This window comes from Typopeltis vanoorti, chromosome 6 (genome assembly GCF_054136105.1).
Source record: "Typopeltis vanoorti isolate ZY-2024b chromosome 6, IOZ_Tvanoo_1.0, whole genome shotgun sequence".
Taxonomy (NCBI): Eukaryota; Metazoa; Arthropoda; class Arachnida; order Uropygi; family Thelyphonidae; genus Typopeltis; species Typopeltis vanoorti.
Genome location: NC_143554.1, coordinates 153,681,224 through 153,704,155, shown reverse-complemented (window position 1 = coordinate 153,704,155; position 22,932 = coordinate 153,681,224). Strand labels below are relative to the sequence as shown.

General features: G+C 34.3%; 1 protein-coding gene across 1 annotated transcript in view; it reads left to right on the top strand.

The window, feature by feature from the left end:
- Window positions 1–22,932, top strand: part of LOC150106113 (uncharacterized) — a 190,203-nt gene that overhangs the window by 9,943 nt on the left and 157,328 nt on the right. The window contains exon 2 of the mRNA XM_090394632.1: window positions 4,385–4,498. Coding sequence (XP_090250758.1) covers window positions 4,385–4,498 — 114 coding nt within the window. The remainder of the gene's footprint in view (window positions 1–4,384; window positions 4,499–22,932) is intronic.

Below are 22,932 nucleotides of genomic sequence, written 5' to 3'. Positions count from 1 at the left end.
GTTATTTTGAGTAAATCTCTTGTTGATAGTATTGTAATTAACTCTGCCTGTAATGTTTTTTTGTCAATTCATTAAATTTAATAGATACAAAGAAGATTTTCTTTTTCCTTACGAAACTGTCAAATTTATCCCGAACACCCTGTATATATATATATATATATATATATATATATATATATATATATATATATATATATATATATATATATATATATATATATATATATATATATATATATATATATATATATATATTTATATATTTGTTATTGATTTGGTTGCTGTGTTGGAAGTAGGCAGATCTTTGGGAGGTCAAATGAATGACCTGAAAGGTCTGATCAAAGTGAAATTGCCGATATATCCTGTGTTATTGCATCTGTCTTGATGGTTCACATTATTTTTTATCGTGGGCTTCTTTTTTGAACTATTTAGGAGGCTTTTTTCTTCACAGTGGCAGCCTTTCTATGTCTTCTGTGCTTTTAATTTATATCGGCTTTGAAGTTTGTGACTTCCTTATGAATATCGTGGCATCTCTGGCCCACAAACATTTGTAATTTTTTTTCCATTTTTGCTTTTCTTGTTTGGTACAACAGATTCTGGTTGAATGGTGTTAAATATTCGGATAGAAAGATTGGTGTATTGACTTGCTGTGCGTTCAAGTCCTTGGCAACTGGGTTTTTCTGCCTGCTGGCTTTTATGAGATTGTCTCTTGTGGACTTGCTCTTAAGACGAATTATGACTGGTGCAGGTCGTGGCAAGCTTTGGTTTTTGCTCTTCTTAGGAATCCGATTTACGGTCTGAATGTCGTTAGGCTGTAGGGTAACATCAATTACATGGCCTAATTTTAAAACCATGTCTCTGAGGTTTTCTGTAGGTGCAGTTTCAGGAAGACCGTTTATGACAAGATCTTTTTTATGTTGTTGCTGATTTAAACGTTCGTATTGTAGTTTTAGAGAATAATAAAAATAAGTTTCTTATTCGGCTAAGAAACTATATGGGATGTAATATCCCTTAACTTAAACAAATATAAAAAAAATAAAATAATAATAATAATAATAATAATAATAATAACGACAACAGGGTAAAAAACAAAAATAGAAGCGGTGAATTGTAACAGTAGCTTATACTAGCGGAACAAACTGATCATACACTTCAGTGATCATTGAAGAAATATTAGCCGCTCTTAACACAAATTCATTAGTGCTTCTATTTATTATGTCGAATGCAGACCAGCTTTCGTTGTTCAACATTAATGTTTAAACAATAAATTCTATACTTTTGTAATGTAGAGAACTTACTTAGCAATATAATCATATGAACTTCATCATCAATTCTTAAGCAAAACCGTGTAATATAATTTCATTTTACAGCAATATACACTAGAGAGCAATGATGCCGATTTGTATCAATGTGGTAAGCTGCTCTCTCCTTAAAACCTTTCCAACAACTGGCACTTCAAAATTGATTTCTTTCTAAACAGAGATTACACCAAGTAATAAAACCAATAATAGTGTTCTTGTAATTTATGGAAAGGGGATACACTCTTAAATTTTAATACTGAGGGACGCTGCACTTTCCATTAGATAGTAGTCCGACTCGGTTTCTGTTAGACTTCTACTACCAGATTTCGTTAGCGTAGTAACGAGAACGGATAACGTTGGTAAGTCAGTTTTAGTTTGCATGTTGTTCCAAACGTGTCACTACCTAAAAGATCTACATTTCTTCTTGAATATTGGATACTATTAAGAAGTATTGGAATGGTTTCCTTTAAATGTTATAATTGGGTAAATATTAGGAAACAAGAGGTGTTGTAAACTCGTGAGTTATAACTGTCACTCCCCATCACATTATTATGAAGATCTCAAGTGTGGAGAAGCGAAAATAACTTGCAATTTAGAGAAAAATAACTCAAGGAAAAATCACACCGCCTAAATCTAAATGAAGAGCTTTTTCTTTACACTCGTGCTTTTTCTACGCGATATTATTATTTCATGTGATCAGCTTGTTTTATCATATGGGATCAATAACTATTCGCCGTTGATTTGCAAATATCTTTCGAGATCAATATACTAATCGTCTTTGTATTTATTTAGTTAGAATAAGGATATATATATTATTTCCGCAGATGCTATACAACATGAGATACAGAAGGGATTACGCAGTTCGTCTTCTGAAAACATCTCTGGTAACATGAATGGCAGAACTGATGTCTACTAAAAATGTCCTACGTAAAGTATTCAAAATAGTGGTCATGAGCATATGTGTATTTGGTGTAATCTACCAGAGTTATGAATTCCTGTTAATATACAAACAATATCCTACTTACGAAGGAAGAAAGCGACTCCTCGTTGATCAGATGGAATTTCCAGCTATAACAATTTGCAACGACAATCCGTAAGTAAAATATTACATTTATTAATATTTTAATTTTAATAATGTTCTATTCCTCCCAACGTGCACTTGAATAAATAATGGTGACCATGTACGTGAAAACAAATTACGATTGGCATTATTATTTACCGTAACTAGCGGAAACTATACTTAATCCGTGAATAAAGTGCTTTTGTGACTACTCTAACATCAAAAATTAAATGACAGCCTCACAAACGTTTTCTTTGTACTACCCAGCACAAGAGCTTTAACCTTAGCAATTTCTACACTTAGCCTTTTCAAAAGTTTCATAAGATCACATATATTCACAGAATATTCAAATTAAAGTACTTCCAGCATTCATATGCTTGAAGTACTTTAATTTGAAGTCAGAGATTAACATCTCATATACATACACGTTATGTGCATTGGATGTATATCTCGCGATTGAGTCTTTCGCCTGTAATATTGAATATTCTTAGAAATTCATTCCTTATTTTTAGTTTCATTGTGAAATGTTTTAAAGACTGAATCTGAAACGTACGTATCGCTCATTTGGCCAATTAATACTATTTAAAAGTACGAAGAATGTTTTTTTCTCATAGTCAAGTATTAAAATTAGAAACTCTTAGAAAGTGATTTACAGAATATGAATGCACAACCTTCAGCATTATAGTTGCCTATAATTCTTAAGTAATGCATTGCATTACTTAAAACAACTACTGGTTTTCACAGCCTATCTTCTACTAGAGCATTTGACTAAGATTTCACTGATGGCAGCTGCTTTGAAATGGTTGGTTCTCCTCAGAGGCCCAGGTGGAAACCTTAGAAAGGCAAAAATCTCGTCGCATATTGCAACAATTCTATCAGAGAATTCTATCCTACTTAACTGAAATGTCGGTCATTGTATAAATTATAAATATCGAGGAAACTGCCTAAACCTTTAAATGTGAAGTAATACATTTTGTTATGGATTTTAAATATCCAACCAAACTCTGATGCCGGAGATTGCATTCTCAAAAGTTCTTCCTCACTTACAAAACCTTTTACTTTCAATATTTGGCTACGAAACAAACGGATATCTAAATAATCTTAAGTTTAAATAGCAGTATTTGTCTAACAGAAGCCTTTATGTTCTTTTTTCAATGTTTGTCTGATATACTATTTACTAAAATAAACAGCCAAAGGGCTTCGGCGATGTAAAATTATAAGAATAAAGTGGATATTAAATCCAGCATTATTTCAAACCCGAATATAGAAACTATAAAAGTTTCATATGAAATTTGACCTTAAGGGTATGTATATATATATATATAATACACTTGTCGGAATTTACGAGTTGCCCTAGCCGGATCATGCCCAAGCGTCTATATATTCCCCTACTATTGGTCCATTTTGATAAGGTTTCACTGTGACGATAACCAACCAGTTTGAAACAACTGTCAGGCCAGTGAAACCTTATCAAAATGGACCAATAGGAAGGGAATATATGGAAGCTTAGGCATAGCGATGATCTCTCCTATAAGGTCCGGCTAGGGCAACTCTAAATGCCGGCGAGTGTATACCTGTAAAGTCTCTGGTAAAATTTCATACGAAACTTTTATAGTTTCTATATTCGGCTTTAAAATAATGCTGGATTTAATACCCACTTAATTCTTATAATATACACTAGCTGAGACTTCACTTATGTAAGATTAACGTTTCTAACATCGGATTATTGGGCACTCTAACAGGCTTTATATACCAACAAGACTGTCCCTACTTGCCGCTACTCAGATGCATACTCGTGACGGGTGTTTTGCCGAGCACTAGCACTCCTCTATAGGATGCCTGGAAGAATGCAATTGGATTTTCAAACAGAATCAATATAGAAATTCATCGGAGATGGAAGCAAAGATGAGAAGTGTGAAATTAGCAAGAATATGGCAACATACTCAAAACACATTTATTCTACGATGTTGATCGTAATGATATTCATGTAGAAATACTTTTTTTTGTTTTTTTTTTGTTTTAGGGTAAGAAGAGATTTGTTTTGCAAGGAAAATCCGTCAAGAGGCAGGGTGAGAACATCATACAGTTCTGTGAAAAACATGCCCGATTTTGCCCGACACATACCATAAGTTTACAAGTAAGTGTTGTATTGTTTAATTAGATTTATTATTATATAACATATCTATTTCATGGCATCACTTGATAACTTGAACATCGCAGAGAACGTGGATCTTTCAAAGGAAAGCGTCCACAACAATACGACAAAATAAAACAAAAAATTATAACAGCGAATTTAAAAGCTATTTAAATCTGAAAACAACAACAACAACACCAACAACATAGAATTAAAAATATACAGATGTGAATGGTGTGCGTAGGTAGGTGTGCGTGTACGCTTGCGTGCATGCGCGGGTCGTGCTGATATATCCATTGCATAGTGAGTGACAACTTCAATACTCATATTTTAATAACCTAGTGAAAGACTTCAGAAGGAAATGAATGGAATCTGACAGTGAACATACAGTCTGACGTCATGGTTTTACATTAAACCAAAATTACTCTCCATTCGTATGAAAAAAAAAAACATATTCTAATCAAGACTTGAACGAGATTATCTCTTATAATCTAATTGCAAGTGAAGCATAATTTACTTGATATGTAGAGTTCTAACTATATTTCTTTCCATCACCTGGTTCCCTCGGCAGTTTCTTTCTACAGAACAGGTGATAAAAGGGATAATGATCAATTAATGGACTTTTCAGATCGACTGTATATAAAAGGGGAGATATAATTGCCCTTTTTTTGCGCAGTTTGATAACCAGATACTTCTCCATAAACCTGTGCACACTGTATTTAGCAAAATACACCCTTTATTAAGCAACGTTTTCTAAGCTAGATTTTCAAATTTTCTTTTAAGTCTGCTATAAATAATTTAGGTTAAATGTCACCAACCTGGTTAACTCTCTTTTTTATAGAAAATCTGATTTTATTGATGAAGTTGATTTTGTATGTGTGTGTGTGTGTGTGTGTCTGTGTGTCTACACACACACACACACATATATTCATCCAAGCTTGATTTGCTTCTTCAGCCTTAAGTAAAAGGCTGGTTATATTGTACTAATCCGAGACCTACCCAAGGGCCTATGAGTTGTGGAAATACTTTCTGAATATGAATGCTGTGCCAAACAAAGCGGCCTTTTGCAGATGCTCCAGATGTTTTTCAGTATTTTGAGAATGGCGCTTAAAGTACCTATTATTAACTTTCGTTGTCTTTTGCCAAATTCGTTCAACTTCGACTTGTAAATCAGGATAGTTTGTCATTTTTTCAGATTAATCTTCGTCAATTCGACTGTCTCCTGATACTGATATTTCAATTAGGAATTTTTCCGTTGTTTGCTGCAGGTAATCATCCATATTTCATTTTTCTCTTCAATAACTTGCTTTATTTGTAATAATCCTCTGCCACTTTTTTACATGATAGGTAGAGCCTGTCAATGTCACCCCCGAGGATTGAGGGCATGGTGCAGTATAATTAATTTTCGGATCTAAATTCTCCACATCTAGCTGGTTCCATTCAACAATGCCTGCTGAATACCTCAGAAAAGGTATGGCACAGGCATTACTTGCTAAAATTTCAGATTTAAGCATTGACTTAAGGAGTTTTCCAAGTCGCCTTATGTATTCTGCTATAGTTTTTTCTTTTATCATATTGTGCACAATTTCTGATGCTTCTAAAATTCCCAAATGTTTTAGCTCTGTTCAAATTTTATTGCAATGATTTTTTCACCATTGAGCAGCAGATCTTAAACCTTTCTCTTGTTATTCCAGTAATTGCACATCTGTCTAAGCCAAAATCGATTGATATATCTTGACTAAATATGGGCACAGTATTAAGCAATCATCCGAGTTCATTCTCTCATGTTGCGTACAACTTCAGATCGTTCATGTATAAAAAGTGAGATATCTTTGCACGTTTTTGCGCAGTGTGATAACCAGGGCAGTTTTATTTAAAATTCCAGTTAGAGGATCAATGAGAAGATAAACAATAATATGATAATGAGTTTCCTTGAAAAAAACCCTTTTTATGTTTACTTCCCCAATTTCTTCTCTATTCACAACCAACGTTGTTTTCCAATTTTTCATGCTGGTTTGTAAGAAGTTTTGTACGTTTTCTCTAATACTTAATAATTGTCTATATCTCTATATTCTCTATTAAAATCCAACTATGGAGCACAGAATCAAACGCGTTTTTATTATCTGTTCAAGCCATGTGGTTTTCTATGTTTACAATTTTTCAAACTCATTTTCTCAATCAGCAATTGGTCTGTTGTGCCTCTAGAATCTGTGCAGCTACCTTATTTGTTCAATAGAAAAAAACGAATTTGCTTTAAGATCGCTGTATGTTTTCAGCTAATATGCCTGTGAATAGCTTGAACAGATTGTTGGCAGGAAGGTTATAAGTCTAACGTTTTCTGGCTTTGAACCTTTTCCCTTGTTCTTTATGATGAAAAACATTTTGCCTGCATTGACCCACTCTTCTTTGCTTTGTCCTAGTGAAACATCGTTAATTTGATTAGCAAGTCTTTCTTGTAAGCCTCTCAGATATTTCAACCAGTAGCCATGAAATTAATACTTCCTGGAGGTTGGCCAAATTTTTAGATTCGTTTATTATATTTCATTTATTATATTATATTTGTTTTATTATATTGTATTCGTTTATTATATTATTTTTTTAAGATTATCATTCCTGCAGCAATCAATTTTCTTGTAAAATTGGTGCTAATTCGCGCGAAACATCGATTTTTGCTAGTACTATTCAATGCTTGCGCTGTATGTTTTTATTTTAGCTGCAAAGGCAGTAAGGCTCAGGAAATAAATTTCACTTTGGTTCTTGAGCCTCACTGCCTTTGGGTTCACTAATCTTATAGCCTAATTCGGATGTGACAACATAGGCTGTTGAGTACCTAAGTTGATCCATTTGTACAAAAGTTATAATAGGAATAGCCCTCGTAGCTTTTTTCGACTTCTTATAAAAGTTCCTTCAGTTTTTGTTGAGGTACTTGCCTCAATTCTGGAAGCCTAACTCGTTCCAGGTTGTTGTTCATTTGCTTGATAATTTTTGTGGCGAGTTCTTGTTCCTTCTCTGATAAATTCCTTTCAATTTTTTGTATATTTTCAGAATTCTGCACGTTCGAATTTTGTTCTACTCCAGTCATGTTCTTGGTCAGTTCAGAGTCAATAGAGTCTTCTTTTACAGCCAAGTTCACTAAATATCTTGCGTTTCATAATGAAGCTTTGATGCAGTGTCAGCTTTTCCAATGAAATTTGCGAATTTGGTTGTAGTTCAAGCCGAAGTTGGAACATTCGTTTCTGAAATCCCCTAATTGAGGAGTTTGAACAGTAGAATCACTGCATGACTTGTCAATTTTCAGCCATGCTCCACTTTTCTAAGCACAGTAATTACTTTCGAGTTCTGCGGAACTTGCTCCTGTAGCCCATTTGTTACGGATTTCCAAGAAACCTAGCATCCAGTGCGTCCTTGTTAACCCGCGCGACGACCGATGCGGTATAGAGTTCTGATTTGTCTTCACCATTTTTAGCTGGAGGGGTAGGCAGGTACCTGAAGGAGAATGTAGACTGCCTGCTGTGGAAGAAGGCACTGTATCTAGGGGAAAAGCAAGTGAATGTTTGGAGTTATTGAAAGACAATCACCAACAGTACGTAACGGAGGGTACACGAGGATCAAGTGTGTTGGACTTGATCATCTCATCAGATGATGTTATTATAAATGAAGTATCAAATATTTGACTAGTCGGTGAGAGTGGCCACGAGGTGATCCCTTGCAGGGTGACCAGTCACTCGAGGCCTCTGTTAGAAAGGGATATATATGTGGAATTGTAAGGCTGGTAATTATGAAACGCTCAGGCAAGCTTGCGATAATAAATTGGAAAGAGGAACTAGATGGAAAGGATATCAATGCTGCTTGGGCCTACTCAAAATCTATTTGGTGGAGGCAATATCAGAATGTTGAGAAGTTAAGAAGGATAACTAGAGCAGGTGTGAAATGGGTGAATCAAGAGATAATGCATGCAATCTGGAAGAAGTACAACAAGAAGAAGAAGGTATTCTGGAAGAAACACAAATTGAGTAGTTATAACAACCAGTTGCATAAGAAGTACAAAGGGCAGACGAGGAAGGCGACTATCGTGATAAGGGTAGTAAAAGTGCAGTATGAACAGCAGTTAGCTAAAGCCAAAAAAAATCCTAAGGAGTTTTTTCGATATGTGGCCAGTAGAAGAAAGAATGATTATGGTAGGATAAGATTGGTTGATGTAAATGGAGGAATGATAACCGCTGCGGAGGATGCAGTCGAGATATTTAATGATAAATTTATAAACGTTTTTCATCCTTATGAATGTGACATCACGCGGAACTTGAGAGCAATGGGAAAGGAGGAGGAGGAGCTGTTAGTAAGTGAACAGGAAGTATATGAGGAATTGAATAGACTTAATGTCAATAATGCTATGAGACCTGATACTATTTCACCACGTGTTTTGAGGGAATGTTCCGAAGAGTTAACAACAGCTTTAACATATCATTTCCACATGAGTCTTTCACTGAGTCAAGTTCAGAATGAGTGGAAAGAGGGTAAATTTGTAATTGTTCCAATTCATAAGAAATTTGATGAGTAGGGCTTTGAATTATAGCCCAGTCCGTGTGTCTGTAATTGTGGTTATGGTATTAGAGGAGATAGATAGAACACCAAGATTCATAATTGGGTTGACAATACTCTTTGGCGGGCAGCATGGATTTACTTGAGGAAGATCCTGCTTTAGTAATCTGCTTACTTTTTATAACAAAATGACAAATGCGTTGGATAAGGTGTTACATATACACTGGTATATTTAGATTTTGAAAAAGCGTTTGACAAATTGCCACAGAACAAGCTGGTAATTAAATTGAAACGGATGGGTCTGAACAGTAGATCAGTTCGCTGGATTGGAGATTGGCTCTCTGATAGGTATTAGCTGTGCCTATGGAGAAGCGATATCCCAGAAGAGGAATGGTACTAGTCGTGTACCCCAAGGTTTTGGTTCCATTGTAGTTTAATTTGCTTTCTATATAAATGATATTGGGAGAGGTGTGAGTGGTGCTATGCAGTTGTTTGCAGATGATACAAATTTGGGAGAGCTATCAGTAATAGTGCGGATGTTGTAGCTTTGCACAAGGACTTGAATACACTGGCCGAATTGTTAAAGGAGTAGGGATATCAATTCAATTTTGCAAAGTGTACGATTTTGAAATTTGGGATGCAGAGATGGAATGTAGAGTACACAATTAGTGGAAATATCTTGGAAATGGTAGAGGATATGAGAGATCTTGGAGTGATTGTATTCAAGGACCTAAAATTTCGGAGACAAATTACTAAAATTGTGAAGAAAACACAGTGGATAATGAGAATGATGCGGAGGGCACTGACTTGTAGAAGTAAGGATGTTATAGTTCCTTTGTATAAGGCTTTGATCAGGCCGGCCACATATGGATTACTGTACACAGGATTGGTCGCCAGGTTTTCAAAAACACGAAAATGTATTGGAAAAAAGTTCAAAATCAAAATTCAATTTGCAAAAATTGGTGGATAGAAGGAGCAAAGCGAGAATATGATCGAGACACACAAACTATTAAGCGGTTATTACCAGATTAATATCGTGAAGATTTTGCACAGAATGGGTTAAGATAGGAAGAGAACAAGAGGTCATCCCTGGAAGCTCTATAAGGAGATTGTAAGCAAGGGATTGAGGAGTAGGTTTTTTGCATGGAGAGTGGTGAGTGATTGGAATGCATTGCCCGAGAGTGTCGTGAGCGCAGAGACAGTGAATGTATTTAAGGCGCGGTATGATAAACGGTGTGTATAACAGTCTACCTCCCATTATGAGTATTGGACTCCATGGAGGTTTTTATAATAATAATAATAATCATAATAATATTGTTGGTTTTAAAAATACCATAGATTCTTTTAATACTCCGTTTTATTTATTTAAAATACTTTATAGATGTTATATCATGTTTTCTGTGATTTACAATTGTTGCTTGATTTCAACGAGTCTTCAAGTATTTATCAAATTATTCTTTCTTACGTTTTGAAAAAAAAAACATAGGAAAAAATTAAATATCCTAGAAATTTATATCTTACTCAATTCTATGTTTTCTGGTTTACTAATTCTGTAAGCGCCGTTCTTCTTGCAAGAGCACATCTTCTAGGACTGATTTTTCATTATTTACATAGGTGAAATCTTTGGAGGGCCCATGGTTTAAACCTTCTATGTTTTCGATTCTTCGTTTAGAAATATGGCCTTGAGAATCACAATTCAATAGTGTCAGCCGTCATTGATTTCGCTTTAAAACGTCAGATGATTCGATATGTTTAAAATGGACTTTACTTTTCACACAAACAGCTTCGACAATCGAATAGCTCTTAGAAAAGATGGGAAAAATAACTTCCTGAACTAACTGGAGTAATGTTACCACATTGTTAATGTCAGGTATACAGTGACAATGACCCATGACTGTCAACCCTTCTGCACCAATTCACTCCAAGGATGTTAACAAATAACTTTTTCTTTTCATTTGGATAGTAGAAACCGTCCTGGGGACGATTCTGTGTATGGAATCCTTATTGATTTCTAAGAAATGAACTTTCCCTTGATAAAACTGAAAGAGGATTAAGTGTTATTTCATAACTGTAAAATTTATAAGCTGTGAATTTTTTTCACACTTTTTAATATCTTAATTTTATTAAATTGATAATTGGATAATTATATTGTTTTCTTGTTTTCTTAATTGTCTTGGATAATTTTAATAAGAACAATCTTAATGAATCCAACTAAAGTTGTTGACATGCTTCATCATATCAATCATATCTATTGGAGAAATAGATAAAGGATCTGATCATTCGAGATAAGTCGGCTTAAAGATTTGGAATAAACTGCAAATAAAGTAGTAGTATTTAAATCAACAGTATATACCGTTGATTTAAATCGGAATAAACTGCAAATAAACTAGTATTTAAATCAACAGTATATACCTTTGCCGATGTTTCTTACATATATACTTACTTTTGTAAATTGTCTACTACCAAACCACTATTTGAAAAGATAATTTTATGTTTCAAATAATACTCCAATAATGGGATTCATTTTTATCCATTGATTCTGTTAATCTACATCAAGTGCTTAAACGTTACAGTCTGGAACGGAAACCACGTTTGTTAACAGTTTATTTAGGGTAAAACAAGTACATCCTGTATAGGTAGAGAAAGGGCTATTTAGATGATAGACACGAAAGTGAAATCACCAATGTAATACACTCAATGATTAATAATATTATAATATATATTTTATTAGTAGTTATCTATCACAAAGTTATTATGTAGCTATTTAATTCATTCTTGTAATGAGTATTTAATATATTTTTGGATTAAAATGATTACATTTCATTGTTTTAAAAAAATGATTACATTTGATATTTTATTAAAAAATGGGATTTGATGTTTTCATTGAAATAAATATTAATTATTTAGTATACAACTTAAATCCAAAATTTAAGAAGAATGTTATTTAGGATTTACACTCGAAGTCCAAGCGGGTGAATTTTAGTTTAATCCTAATTATATTTATTACGAAAAACAATTTGAACGAATAGCAATCATTCTCCAATTGCAGTATGGAATTCAATACAATGAAACAAGTGCTATGATATAATTAAAATAAGTGATATCAGTTTGATGTCAAAGTCCATTGGTGTAAATGGGTCGAGAATGTACATGTTTCTAATAAATGTTGTAAATAAATCTATCGCACATATGAATTCCCAATTTAAGCCACATCTTATTGTTGAGCCTATCGACTATATAATATAGTAAAAACCCCGTTTTTAGGTTCCCGCAATTTACGTTTTCCTGCCATTTACGTCATTTTCTGTTGGTCCCGTCTTAAGGCCTATTCTCACGATGTATTGTTTTCCTGCCATTAACAACTTGACGTGGACGTTATTTCCCGTGATTTGCGTTTTTTTTTCTCGGTGGCAATACCGATTTTCGAATCGATTTCAGGGGAAATCTGCGCATTTCTGTTCTCTGGTGGCGTTGCTTTCGACTGTAGTTTCGTTTTTGCCATCACAGTGACTTGCGCGCATGCAGCAGTACTGTAGTGATGAGCGATACCGTGATTTTTCAATCACAGTACGAATTGATATTGCAGAATTCCTGCAACGTAATTTAGCGTGTGAAAGTTACTTTCAAGTTGCGGTGGTGGATTATCCATGTTAGTAACATGGAGAAAAAAAGACAGAAAATATATTTCGGTAGAAGAAAAGATGGCAATTCTGCGACGTGTAACTTGGCATGCCGGAAAACGTGTGCATTTAGCATAAGGTCTTGGACTCCCCGTGTCCACTTTGAACACGATAGTAAAAAAACAGGCCAAGCATTGAATTGAATGCAAAGCAATCTGGCGCTAAGTCAAAAAAAAAAAAAAAAAAAAAAAAAAAAAAAAAAAAAAAGCAAAAACAATCAACAATTAAAGATTTTTTTTAAATCGATAAATTGTACATTGTAAATTAATTTATTTTCAGTTATTAAATTTCGTAATCTAGTATGTAGACTCACATACTAGCAGTAAGAAATCTTTTAGAATTTTTTTAAATGTTTTTTTTACATTTCCTGCTATTTGCACTTTTTCCTATCATTCCCCTGAAAAGTGTAAAAAAGGGGTTTTACTGTATATATATTTTCATTAAGAATTAGGATGCGATCTTTTGAGTGTATTTAGATTCGGGTGTCAGTCACAACAGTAGAACAGATTGCAAATCTCTGGGATTTTAGACATGCTTCAGAATCCAGATATGGAATCTTTTCAAGTTAATTCAATCATGAATAACGTGGAGGGAGTAATATGAAATCATTGAACCTACCGTCGGTTGCAAATACTGGATATATATTATTATTATTATTTGACACCTCCAGGGAGTCCAATGACTCTTCGATGGAGGGCAACTGCTCCACAAACTCTGTCTCAACCACTCAATCCTCTAAATGACCGCAACTACACCAACGCCATCTACCTCCAACCGCCACCACTAGTATTTCCACAAACAAGCACAAACTCGATGCCTACGGCGGGATTCGACCCCGCATCCTTTTGTCTGGAGAGCGGATACGCTAACCACTCGGTCAACCAGGCTGGAAGATCGGTTTCGGTTCAATACACTTGCGATGCTGTTGTTTCCACTTGCACATAATGTATCACATGTTTAATTTAAACCCTTCTAAACATGTTATAAAAGCAGCCGAAGAAAAGTCAGAATGAACATGCTCCGACACATAAAGAGAGACATGCTGTTATTAATTTGGAAACAAAGTTCAAAATCTTAGTAAAGCTGTTTTAAGATTATTAACGTCGCACATGAATTTAAATTAAGCATACAGTAAGACTTTCTTATAGATTACGCGATAAAATCAACCCTTTGTTCTTTGTTTTTTATTCGAATTTTAATAATAAAACTGTTTGTTGCCTAAGCTAATTTGAATATTCAAATTCGTGGCTACGCACTATCGTCCCAATATCGAGCTATAACTTTACTAATAAAAATGTTATTAGTAAAGTTACGCGTAGTGTAATGGTATTAAGTGGAATTAATGTAGAATTCTTTTAATTTTAAAATCGGTTTTTCAGATTTATGTAAAAACGAAATAAAATATAAATATATATGCAATCAATATTTAAAGGATTACATCGTGAGTGAGAGCTACATAGAAAAATAATAAATAAATAAATGAATAAAATAGCTGCGTCTGTAGTAAAGTCTTATAGGCGCTGGGAGGAGGAGGAGGGAGTCGTTTGATGCTGTTCATTCTCCTTAGTCTGTTTTCAATAAAATCCTTGGAATGGAATTAAAATTATAAGAATCTCACCAACAATACAGAGCAGTGCTTTGTAACACAAACTTATTTTAAACGTATTGTAGACGTGCGTAGATTAAGGATAGATTCAATAAAAAATTATTTCAGATTATGTTGAATTTACAACAGGTGTATTCAACCACATGCAGAGTGTGAAATATTATGATTACTATAAGAACTCATGACAGGATTGGTTTTGCCTTACGGAACAACAAATGAAATATTACTTTGTGTTTGATAACAGGCTACGAAGTCCTCTTCCTGTCTGTGAAAACTTCTATCAAACAATTCAGGCGCCATATGTATTGACGGAATAAATAGTTTCGTTTCAGATATAGAAAGAAATAATTATATATTCCACCTGTTCGAAATAAAATTAACACGACAATTGTTCGGAAAATGCACTGTCCAGGTTTTGTACGAAATTTTATCTTACTCCTTTAACATATTTCATTTTAGCTAATTTAGATCACAGAGTTCCGTAATCCGAGTATAAACAGGTTGAGACATACTCAGAACAAAAACAATGTAGGTTGATTAGCATGTATAAGAAAGTATCTAATGCAGTTATAATTCACTATAATATACCGTACTGATAATCTTTGTTTAATCTTTGCCATCTTTGTTTTAAGCATAATGTTTAAGCACTGAACATGATATTACTAATATCCGAATCTCAACTTCAACTCGATTTTAATCTGCCTTCGAGACAACAAACAATAATATCATTCGCCTCGCGCTCCTTATCTTGAACCACTCAGATTATCTATTTGGTTTTGGAAAGCTTTATCTTTGTTTAAATGTAAAACTACAAACGTATTCGTTCTCTATGTTAACTTAGTTCCTTTAAAATCGCCGATAAGAAGTAAAGAATTTTAAAATGTAACTACTTCTGTTCATATCTCAGGTAGGAATCCTGTCATTCCAAGTAAAAACTATTATTCAGAGTTTTATTCACTATATTTCAAAGTGAATTGCTCAGTATGAAATATAATATTAATTAAATATAAAATAAAATTAAGAAATTGGATTAAGTTTTGAATTTTTTAAAGGAATGAAAAATATTTGAGAAAGTTTCATACACTTAATGTGATAATGTTTATTTCATAAATAATAATTGTTTAATAATAAGAACGTGAATTGGAAGATTTTTTCCAGAGGGTAACAGATGCCAATGGTGTAGCCAACGAAATTTTAACTGAGGATCGGCTATTGATCCTCAGTTAAAATTTCTCAGATACTCAGTTATAAGCTCTGGTCATGGTGTTATCCATCCATGACCTGGGCTTATAGCAGTATAACACCCTATCCATACATTTTCTTCTACGAATAACGGGGAATATGAAAAGCATTCCTACCTCACCCATCTAGCCGAAAATAAAAAACGCGAACTACATTCATATTCATGTTTTAATTTATTTAATTTTTTATAGTAATAATTAAATTGACTCTCAAAATATATTTTGAGACTGTATACACTCAAGCTAGTGTGGGTTTATTTCTTGATGTGTGCTGAAACAATTTTCATTCACCTAAATTCTAAAAATCATCTACTCTTATTCACGTGCATTTTTTTTTGTAGATAAGAAAAAAAAATATGGATAGATAAAAAAAAAGTTCTATTGTCTTAGAAGGAATAATAATAATAATAATAATAATAATAATAATAATAATAATAATAATAATAATAATAATAATAATAATAGAAGTTATGATACAACCCTATTATTGCCCTAATCAGCATTTAACAGAAAATAAAGCGAAAGTTGACATTCTCTAAACTCGGCAATGCCTTCAGCATGACATCATCGAGAAAGGGGTAGATCGCCTAATATTTGATGATAAAAACAAGCATTACAAACGAGTGCAATTAAGCTGAAGATATGAAGGACTCGTAATGACAGAAAATATATGACAGTGCAGACATAAAGAGTAGACAGTGCAGCTTCTAATTTGTTCTTGACCAAGATTGCCCATACAAAGATTAGATGATCGGGTTGCGATATAAAAAGAGTTTAATGATCGGGTTGCGAAACTATACAATAGAAGTTTTTTTAAAAAAATTCCATTAACAGCCCGCAATTGAAAAAGATATTGAAAATACAAATGCAAATATATTTAGGGCGGTTAATAACTAGACCACCAGATGCCAGACATCACGGTATTTGAACAACCACATGTGTGGTTTAGCGAGATGGCAATGCATGGGATAGAGAACTAAACTTAAAAGTGAACATTTAAACCAAGAACAGAATAGGGAGATTGAAATTCGACGCCTTTGAGTTACAACTGTCATAGGAGTGATGGAAGCAATGCCAGGAACATCTATGAATCATCTCGAAAATCAGAGCATTCTGCATATAATATATCTAGATATAAAGTGTTATATTTCAATTACGTTTAAATATAACTCTTTAAATATGGAGAGTTAATGAAGAGTCTGTTTGTTGATACTCATTAAATGTTTAGTTTTTCAGTTCCACAAGGCTCAGTGTTTGCAAAAAAGCACGACTGGTAATATTTCAGTGAAATATTCTAAATCCAGCGACAGAGGGAAGTTTCTGATGTTTCACGCTTTCTCCTAATTAGAAATGTATACTGTTTTATACGACGGTGGTCTGAAAATTTCTCAGCCTACCATAGATGGCTACACTATCGGCAAGATTTTCTTTTTCTAAGTTGGTATATCTGCTGTAAGCATCCCTGTGGAACTGCGAGTCATTCTAACAAATAATTGTTTTATACAGCTGTCGGAAGCAAAGTGTTGTCTGTATCCCTTGAAATGGATAAAGAGTGTCGTGCGTTTACACAATTCTTTGTAATAGAATATTTAACGCCAAAACAAATTCATTCGAAGTTCATTAAAGTTAATGGGAACTCCACTCCTTCATTTTTTTCAATTAAGAAATAAGCTTTCGAATTCATAAGTAACCGTACAAGCCTTGAAGATGATCCGCGTGAAGGACGTCCAAAAAGTGTAACAACACCAGAAATCAATGAGCATGTGCACGAAATGTTATTGTATGACCGGTGATTCAAAGGGCGTGAAATTGCTTCGAATATTTCAAGAACGTGTATGATATATTTTGCATGAAGTGAGCCGCACTTGCTCACAGCAGATCAAAACCGCAGTCGCATGAAAATCTCTGAACAGTGCTTGTGGCATTTTAACAAGAATTAAACTGATTTTGTGCGTCACCTTATTACTATGGATGAGACTTGGATTCACTATTAAACACCAGAATCCAAACAGCAGTCAAAACAGTGGACAGAGGCTGGGTGTTCAGAGCCAAAGAAGACAAAATCGGTTCCATCTGCAGGAAAGGTCATTGCATATGGGATTTGGGACGTAAAAACCAGTGATTAAAACAATAACCAGTTATTGTTTTAATAACGAGTTGCCTAGACTTGTACTACATAACGGGTCACTTTATTGCATTACGTGCAGGCGCAAACTTGAATTATTTTGTCTGTTTGTTTTCTTCAGAAATGGAGTAAAAACCAGGATTAAAATAGCTTGGTATCTTTCACATATATTATACGCAAGGTAAAAAAACTTTCTACATCTATCTTTCATCCTCAGATTTTAATTTAATAAGATCAAAGCACCTATTGGTAACTTGTTTTGGAAAATACTTATAAACTCTGTATTACTTAACTTTGGTATTTTCCAGCCTGGCTCCAACTGATGAGACCTCAATAAAAATCGAAACCGGTCTGGGTAGTGGCCCTCTTGCCTTTAATTCATAGCATAATACATCTCCTCAAGGAGATGGGCTTTGGATTAAGGGTAAATATTAAGAATAGTGATCAGAGGTTATTCTAACTTTACCACGAGTTGCCTAGACTTGTACTACTTTACGAGTCACTTAGACTTGGGAAATGGAGTAAAAATCATATATATATATATATATATATATATATATATATATTTATTTATCCTTTGGAGAAAGATTAGACTCATCCTATGAAATGCAAGCAAAGTATTCTGCAGACCATCCTCCGCCTTCGAGGGAGTTAGTCGTTCACAGCAATGGCAATTAAGGCCTCTGATGGTGCACTTTTAACGACCCAGAAGGATATCCTCCACAAATGGAGGGAATACTTTGAGAGCCTTACTAACACGGGTAGCCCAGCAGTTGTGGTCATCCAAAAGGTGCAGATCGGGGAAATGACTAGTCTTACGGCAGAAGAGGTCCATTTAGCAATAAAATCGCTGAAATCGGGCAAGGCTGCTGGCGATGATGAAATTCGCCCCGAAATGCTAAAAGCCTTAAATCGAGACAGTGTTCTCTGACTGACTCGAGTGTGTCAGGCTGCTTGGATATCTGGACGAGCACCAAAGCAATGGCAGACAGGTATAATAAAACCAGTCTTCAAGAAGGGAGACGAGAAGGATTGCAGTAACTATCTTGGCATCTCTCTCTGCTCAGCATGCCTGGGAAAGTGTATGCTAGGTGCTTGGAAAGACGATGAAGGAGCATAGTTGAATCAATTTTCTAGGAAGAACAATATGGCTTTCGTCCTGGTAGAAGCACAACTGACCAAATCTTGACATTAAGATAAAGTCTGAGAAATCCTGGAAATAATCCAAGAATGTCTACATATGTTTTGCGGACTTGGAGAAGGCATATGGCCGGGTTCCTCGGGAGAAGCTTTTTCAAGTAGTACAGGAGTATGGAGTGAATGGGCAACTATTAGCTGCCATCAAGTCCCTGTATGAATGCCCAGAATTTTGTGTCAGGGTAAACAGCACAAAATCTGGCAGTCTCCGGAGGACTCTGCCAAGGGTGTGTTCTGTCACCCCTCATTTTCATAATATTTATGGACTGGATTGATAGGCACAGCCAGGCAGTGAGTGTGTCAGAATTGGAATATGTGCCATTGGACGTCTGCCTATTGCAGATGATCTAGTTCTGCTTAGCTCTTCCACAGATGACCTCCAGCGGACCGTGGATAGGTTTGTAGCTGTTTGTGCAGACGCCGGAAAGTAGATCAGTGTGGCCAAAACTGAAACATTTGTGGTCTCAAGACAACCAAACCTGTGCACTCTACATATAAGTGGAGTCCCAATGAGGCAGATGGAGAAGTTTAACACTTTCATTGCCAAGCTGAAAATTGGAATTTCGTGTTTTGGCCAATTTTTTTAAATTTTTTTTATTTAGTTAGCGACGTCCACGAGATATCGCGTGATTGGCAATGAACATGTTAAATACCTTGGGTCCAAATTCACAAATGATGGAAAATGGGAAGTAGAGCTTGATACTCGAATTGGCTCAGCAAGCTCAATATTGCGGGAGCTTGGCAGTTCGGTAGTATTGAAGCGGGAGTTAAGCCAGACGGCAAAGCTGGCTGTCTTCAATACAGTCAATGTCCCCATTCTCACCTATGGTCACGAGAGTTGGGTAATGACCGAAAGATTGCGGACACGAATCCAAGAGGCTAAAATGAGGTTCCGTGGAGAGCTTGCGGGGCTGCAATACTCCACAGTGTCAGAAGCTCTGCAATTCGGGAAACCTTCAATACTCAACTGCTGCTTCTCCGTGTTGAGAGATCACAGTTACTTTGGTACGGGCACCTGGTGAGAATGCCACAAGAGAGGCTCCCTCAGCAGGCCCTCTTTGCCAAGCCAGAGGGTGGGAGGGCAGGTGGTTTCGCTTTATAACAGCTTTCATCAGGTGACATTATAAAAGTAAAAACACTAAATACTGAAGGTTAAAAAAAACAACAACATAGAGAGTCTCTATACATAATTAGTATGAAAACGTTGGAGTTGTTTTTAAAGCTGTTCTTTCGTTTGTTGCATTGTTAAGAGAGTGCGTGCTTGCAGCATCGCGTGAACGCCAGTTCATGATTACAGCTGAGTGAGTATCTGGGAGGTTGTAGCTCAAGTTATTATTTAGATATTTAGGGTTGAGGATGATTTCCCCTGGATTCTACGATTTTTCTCTCAAATTCCCGATGGCAACGAAAGATGTTAGTAGATCTGTCCCAGCGGACTGTATGACTTACATCTGTATGACTTATGAGTTTCATCATTAGGATTAGCATAGAAAGAATATAGCTTGATAAGGCACTGGCTCGCTGTCTCTTGTAAGCGATGTCCCTGATGTGTTCCTCCATGCGTAATTCAATATATTTGTCTGTCTGGCCAAAATAAGGAATATCACAATCACACCATTTGTACACACCAGGAAATTTAAGATGATGATGACATGGATTTGGGTGGCTTATTAAGGAGCGGATTTTTGGAAATGGTGTGAACAAAGTTCTGATATTGTATTTTTTTCGAACCTTGGCTAATTTTTGTGCAACTGAACTTATTTAAGGAATAAATATCATCATCATCATCATATGTATGAAGGATTTAGGCCTAGTATGGCCTGTTCCGGCCTTAGAAGCCATCGTTGAATCGTTTAAGAGGACGTCCTGGTTTTCTTTTTCCTAATGGCTTGTACTTTAAGGCTTGTTTTGGTAATCTTTCTGTTTTCATTCTTTGAACGTGTTCCATCCATTTATGTTTATATTTTTTAATTTTTTCAATTACTGGTTCTTGGTTTAATTCTTTCATAATATCTTCATAATAAAAACTTCATTTCTGCTGTTGTTAATCTTTGTTTGTCTTTTTGTTTTATTGTCCAGATTTCGCTTCCATACATTAAGGCCGGTAGGGCTAATGTATTGTATACTTTTAGCCTGGTTTGTTTTTGAACTAGGTTTGGTTTAAATATAGAGTTAATTACTCCTGTTATTTTTAAATATTTTGCAATTTTTATGTTTATATCTTTTTCATTTTCATAAGTGATCACACATCCTAGGTAGTTAAATGAATTCACCTGTTCTAAGATCTTGTTATCTAATACTATTTTAGTTCTTGATGGATCTTGTCCTTTAAAGTCCATAGTTTTTGATTTTTCCGTTGATATTATCATACCATAATCTTTGGATATCTCATTTAGATTTAAAATAGTTTTCTGTAAGTTATCTTCAGAATTTGTAATTATTATTTGGTCGTCTGCAAAGAGGAGAGTGTTTAAGTTAACTGTAGGTGAAAGCTTAATTCCTTGATGTAAATTTTTACTCCATTTTATTATTATTTCATTTAAGTAGATATTAAAAAGAGTTGCTGAGAGGGGACATCCCTGTGGGACCCCTTGGTTTATCTCTGTCGTATATGATAGCTCGTGATTTAATCTTATTTGTATTTGATTATTTTCATATATACTTGTGACAGCTTTTAGGATATTATTTGGTATTTGTCTTTTTTTAATGTGTTAAATATTATGTTTCTTTTAACTTTGTCAAATGCTTTTTCAAAGTCAATAAATGTAATATGTGTTTCTAAATTATATTCTCTTCTTTTCTCTATTATTAATTTTAGGCAGAAGGCTAGGTCTATACATGATCGTCTTTTTCTAAATCCATTTTTTACCTCTAGAATAAAGTTTTCTGAATATTTCATTAGTTTGTTATTTAAGATTCTGCTATATATTTTGTAACATGAATTTAGTATACTGATACCTCTATAGTTTTTATGGTTATCTCTATTACCTTTCTTAAAGATAGGAATCACAATGGCTTTTTTCCATTCTATTGGGGGGATACCAGTTGAGTAAATTTTATTTAAAAATAATAGGAGTCTTCCTTTGAATCTTGTTCCTGCGTATTTACAGTATATAGTTCTGAACCTAGCTTATCTTCTCCAGGTGATTTTCCGTTTCTTGTTTCTTTCAGGCTGATTTCTAATGCTTCTTCAGTTATTTCCTTCTCATTTTCGTTAATTGTTTGCCAGTTGTTTTTTTTTAAATATTTGTCTGTCCACAGTTCTGTCTAGTAATTTAGAAATTCTTCTAATTTTCACTCAGTGTTTAATTTTATGTTTTCTTTGGTATCTGCATTTAGGTGTTTCAAAATCTTATATACATTGGGTCTTATTTTATATAAATCATGTTCTAAATTAGAAACAAATTTATTGCATGAATCTCTATGTCTTTTTATGACTTCTCTTTTAGCTATGGCTCTTATTCTTTTATATTCTATTTCATCTTCTAATCTTTTACTGCTTAACCTTTTGTGAGAGGCTTCGTTTTTCGTTTTGATTATTTCTTTCATTGTATCATCGAAGATCTTCAGGGTTTTTCTTTTATTGAATTTTTTGGTCTTTCCTAAGCTTTCATTTGCTGCGGCATTTAGTATCGTTTTTATATTAAGCCATTCTATTTCTATTTCTTCATTTTGTATTATTTTATCTAGATACTGGTTAATTCTTTGTTCATATAGCCATTGTACATTTGTGTCATTCAATAGTCTAGTTTTATAAACAAATGTTTCAATTTTTCTTTCTGTTCTTGTTACTTGCAGCCATTTAGGTTTTAATCTTAATTTTATTTTAACAAGGAAGTGCTCACTGCTTATTTCATATCCTCTGTGAACTCTAACATCTACTGAAAATTTTGATGTCTTTTCATTTAATATGAAGTAATCTAATATTGATTTCCATCCTCTTGCTGCCCAAATATATTTATGTATGTCTTTATGTTTATAGAAGGAATTCATTATTTTTAGGTTATTATAAACTACAAAGTCAATCAATTTTTTACCATTCGTGTTTA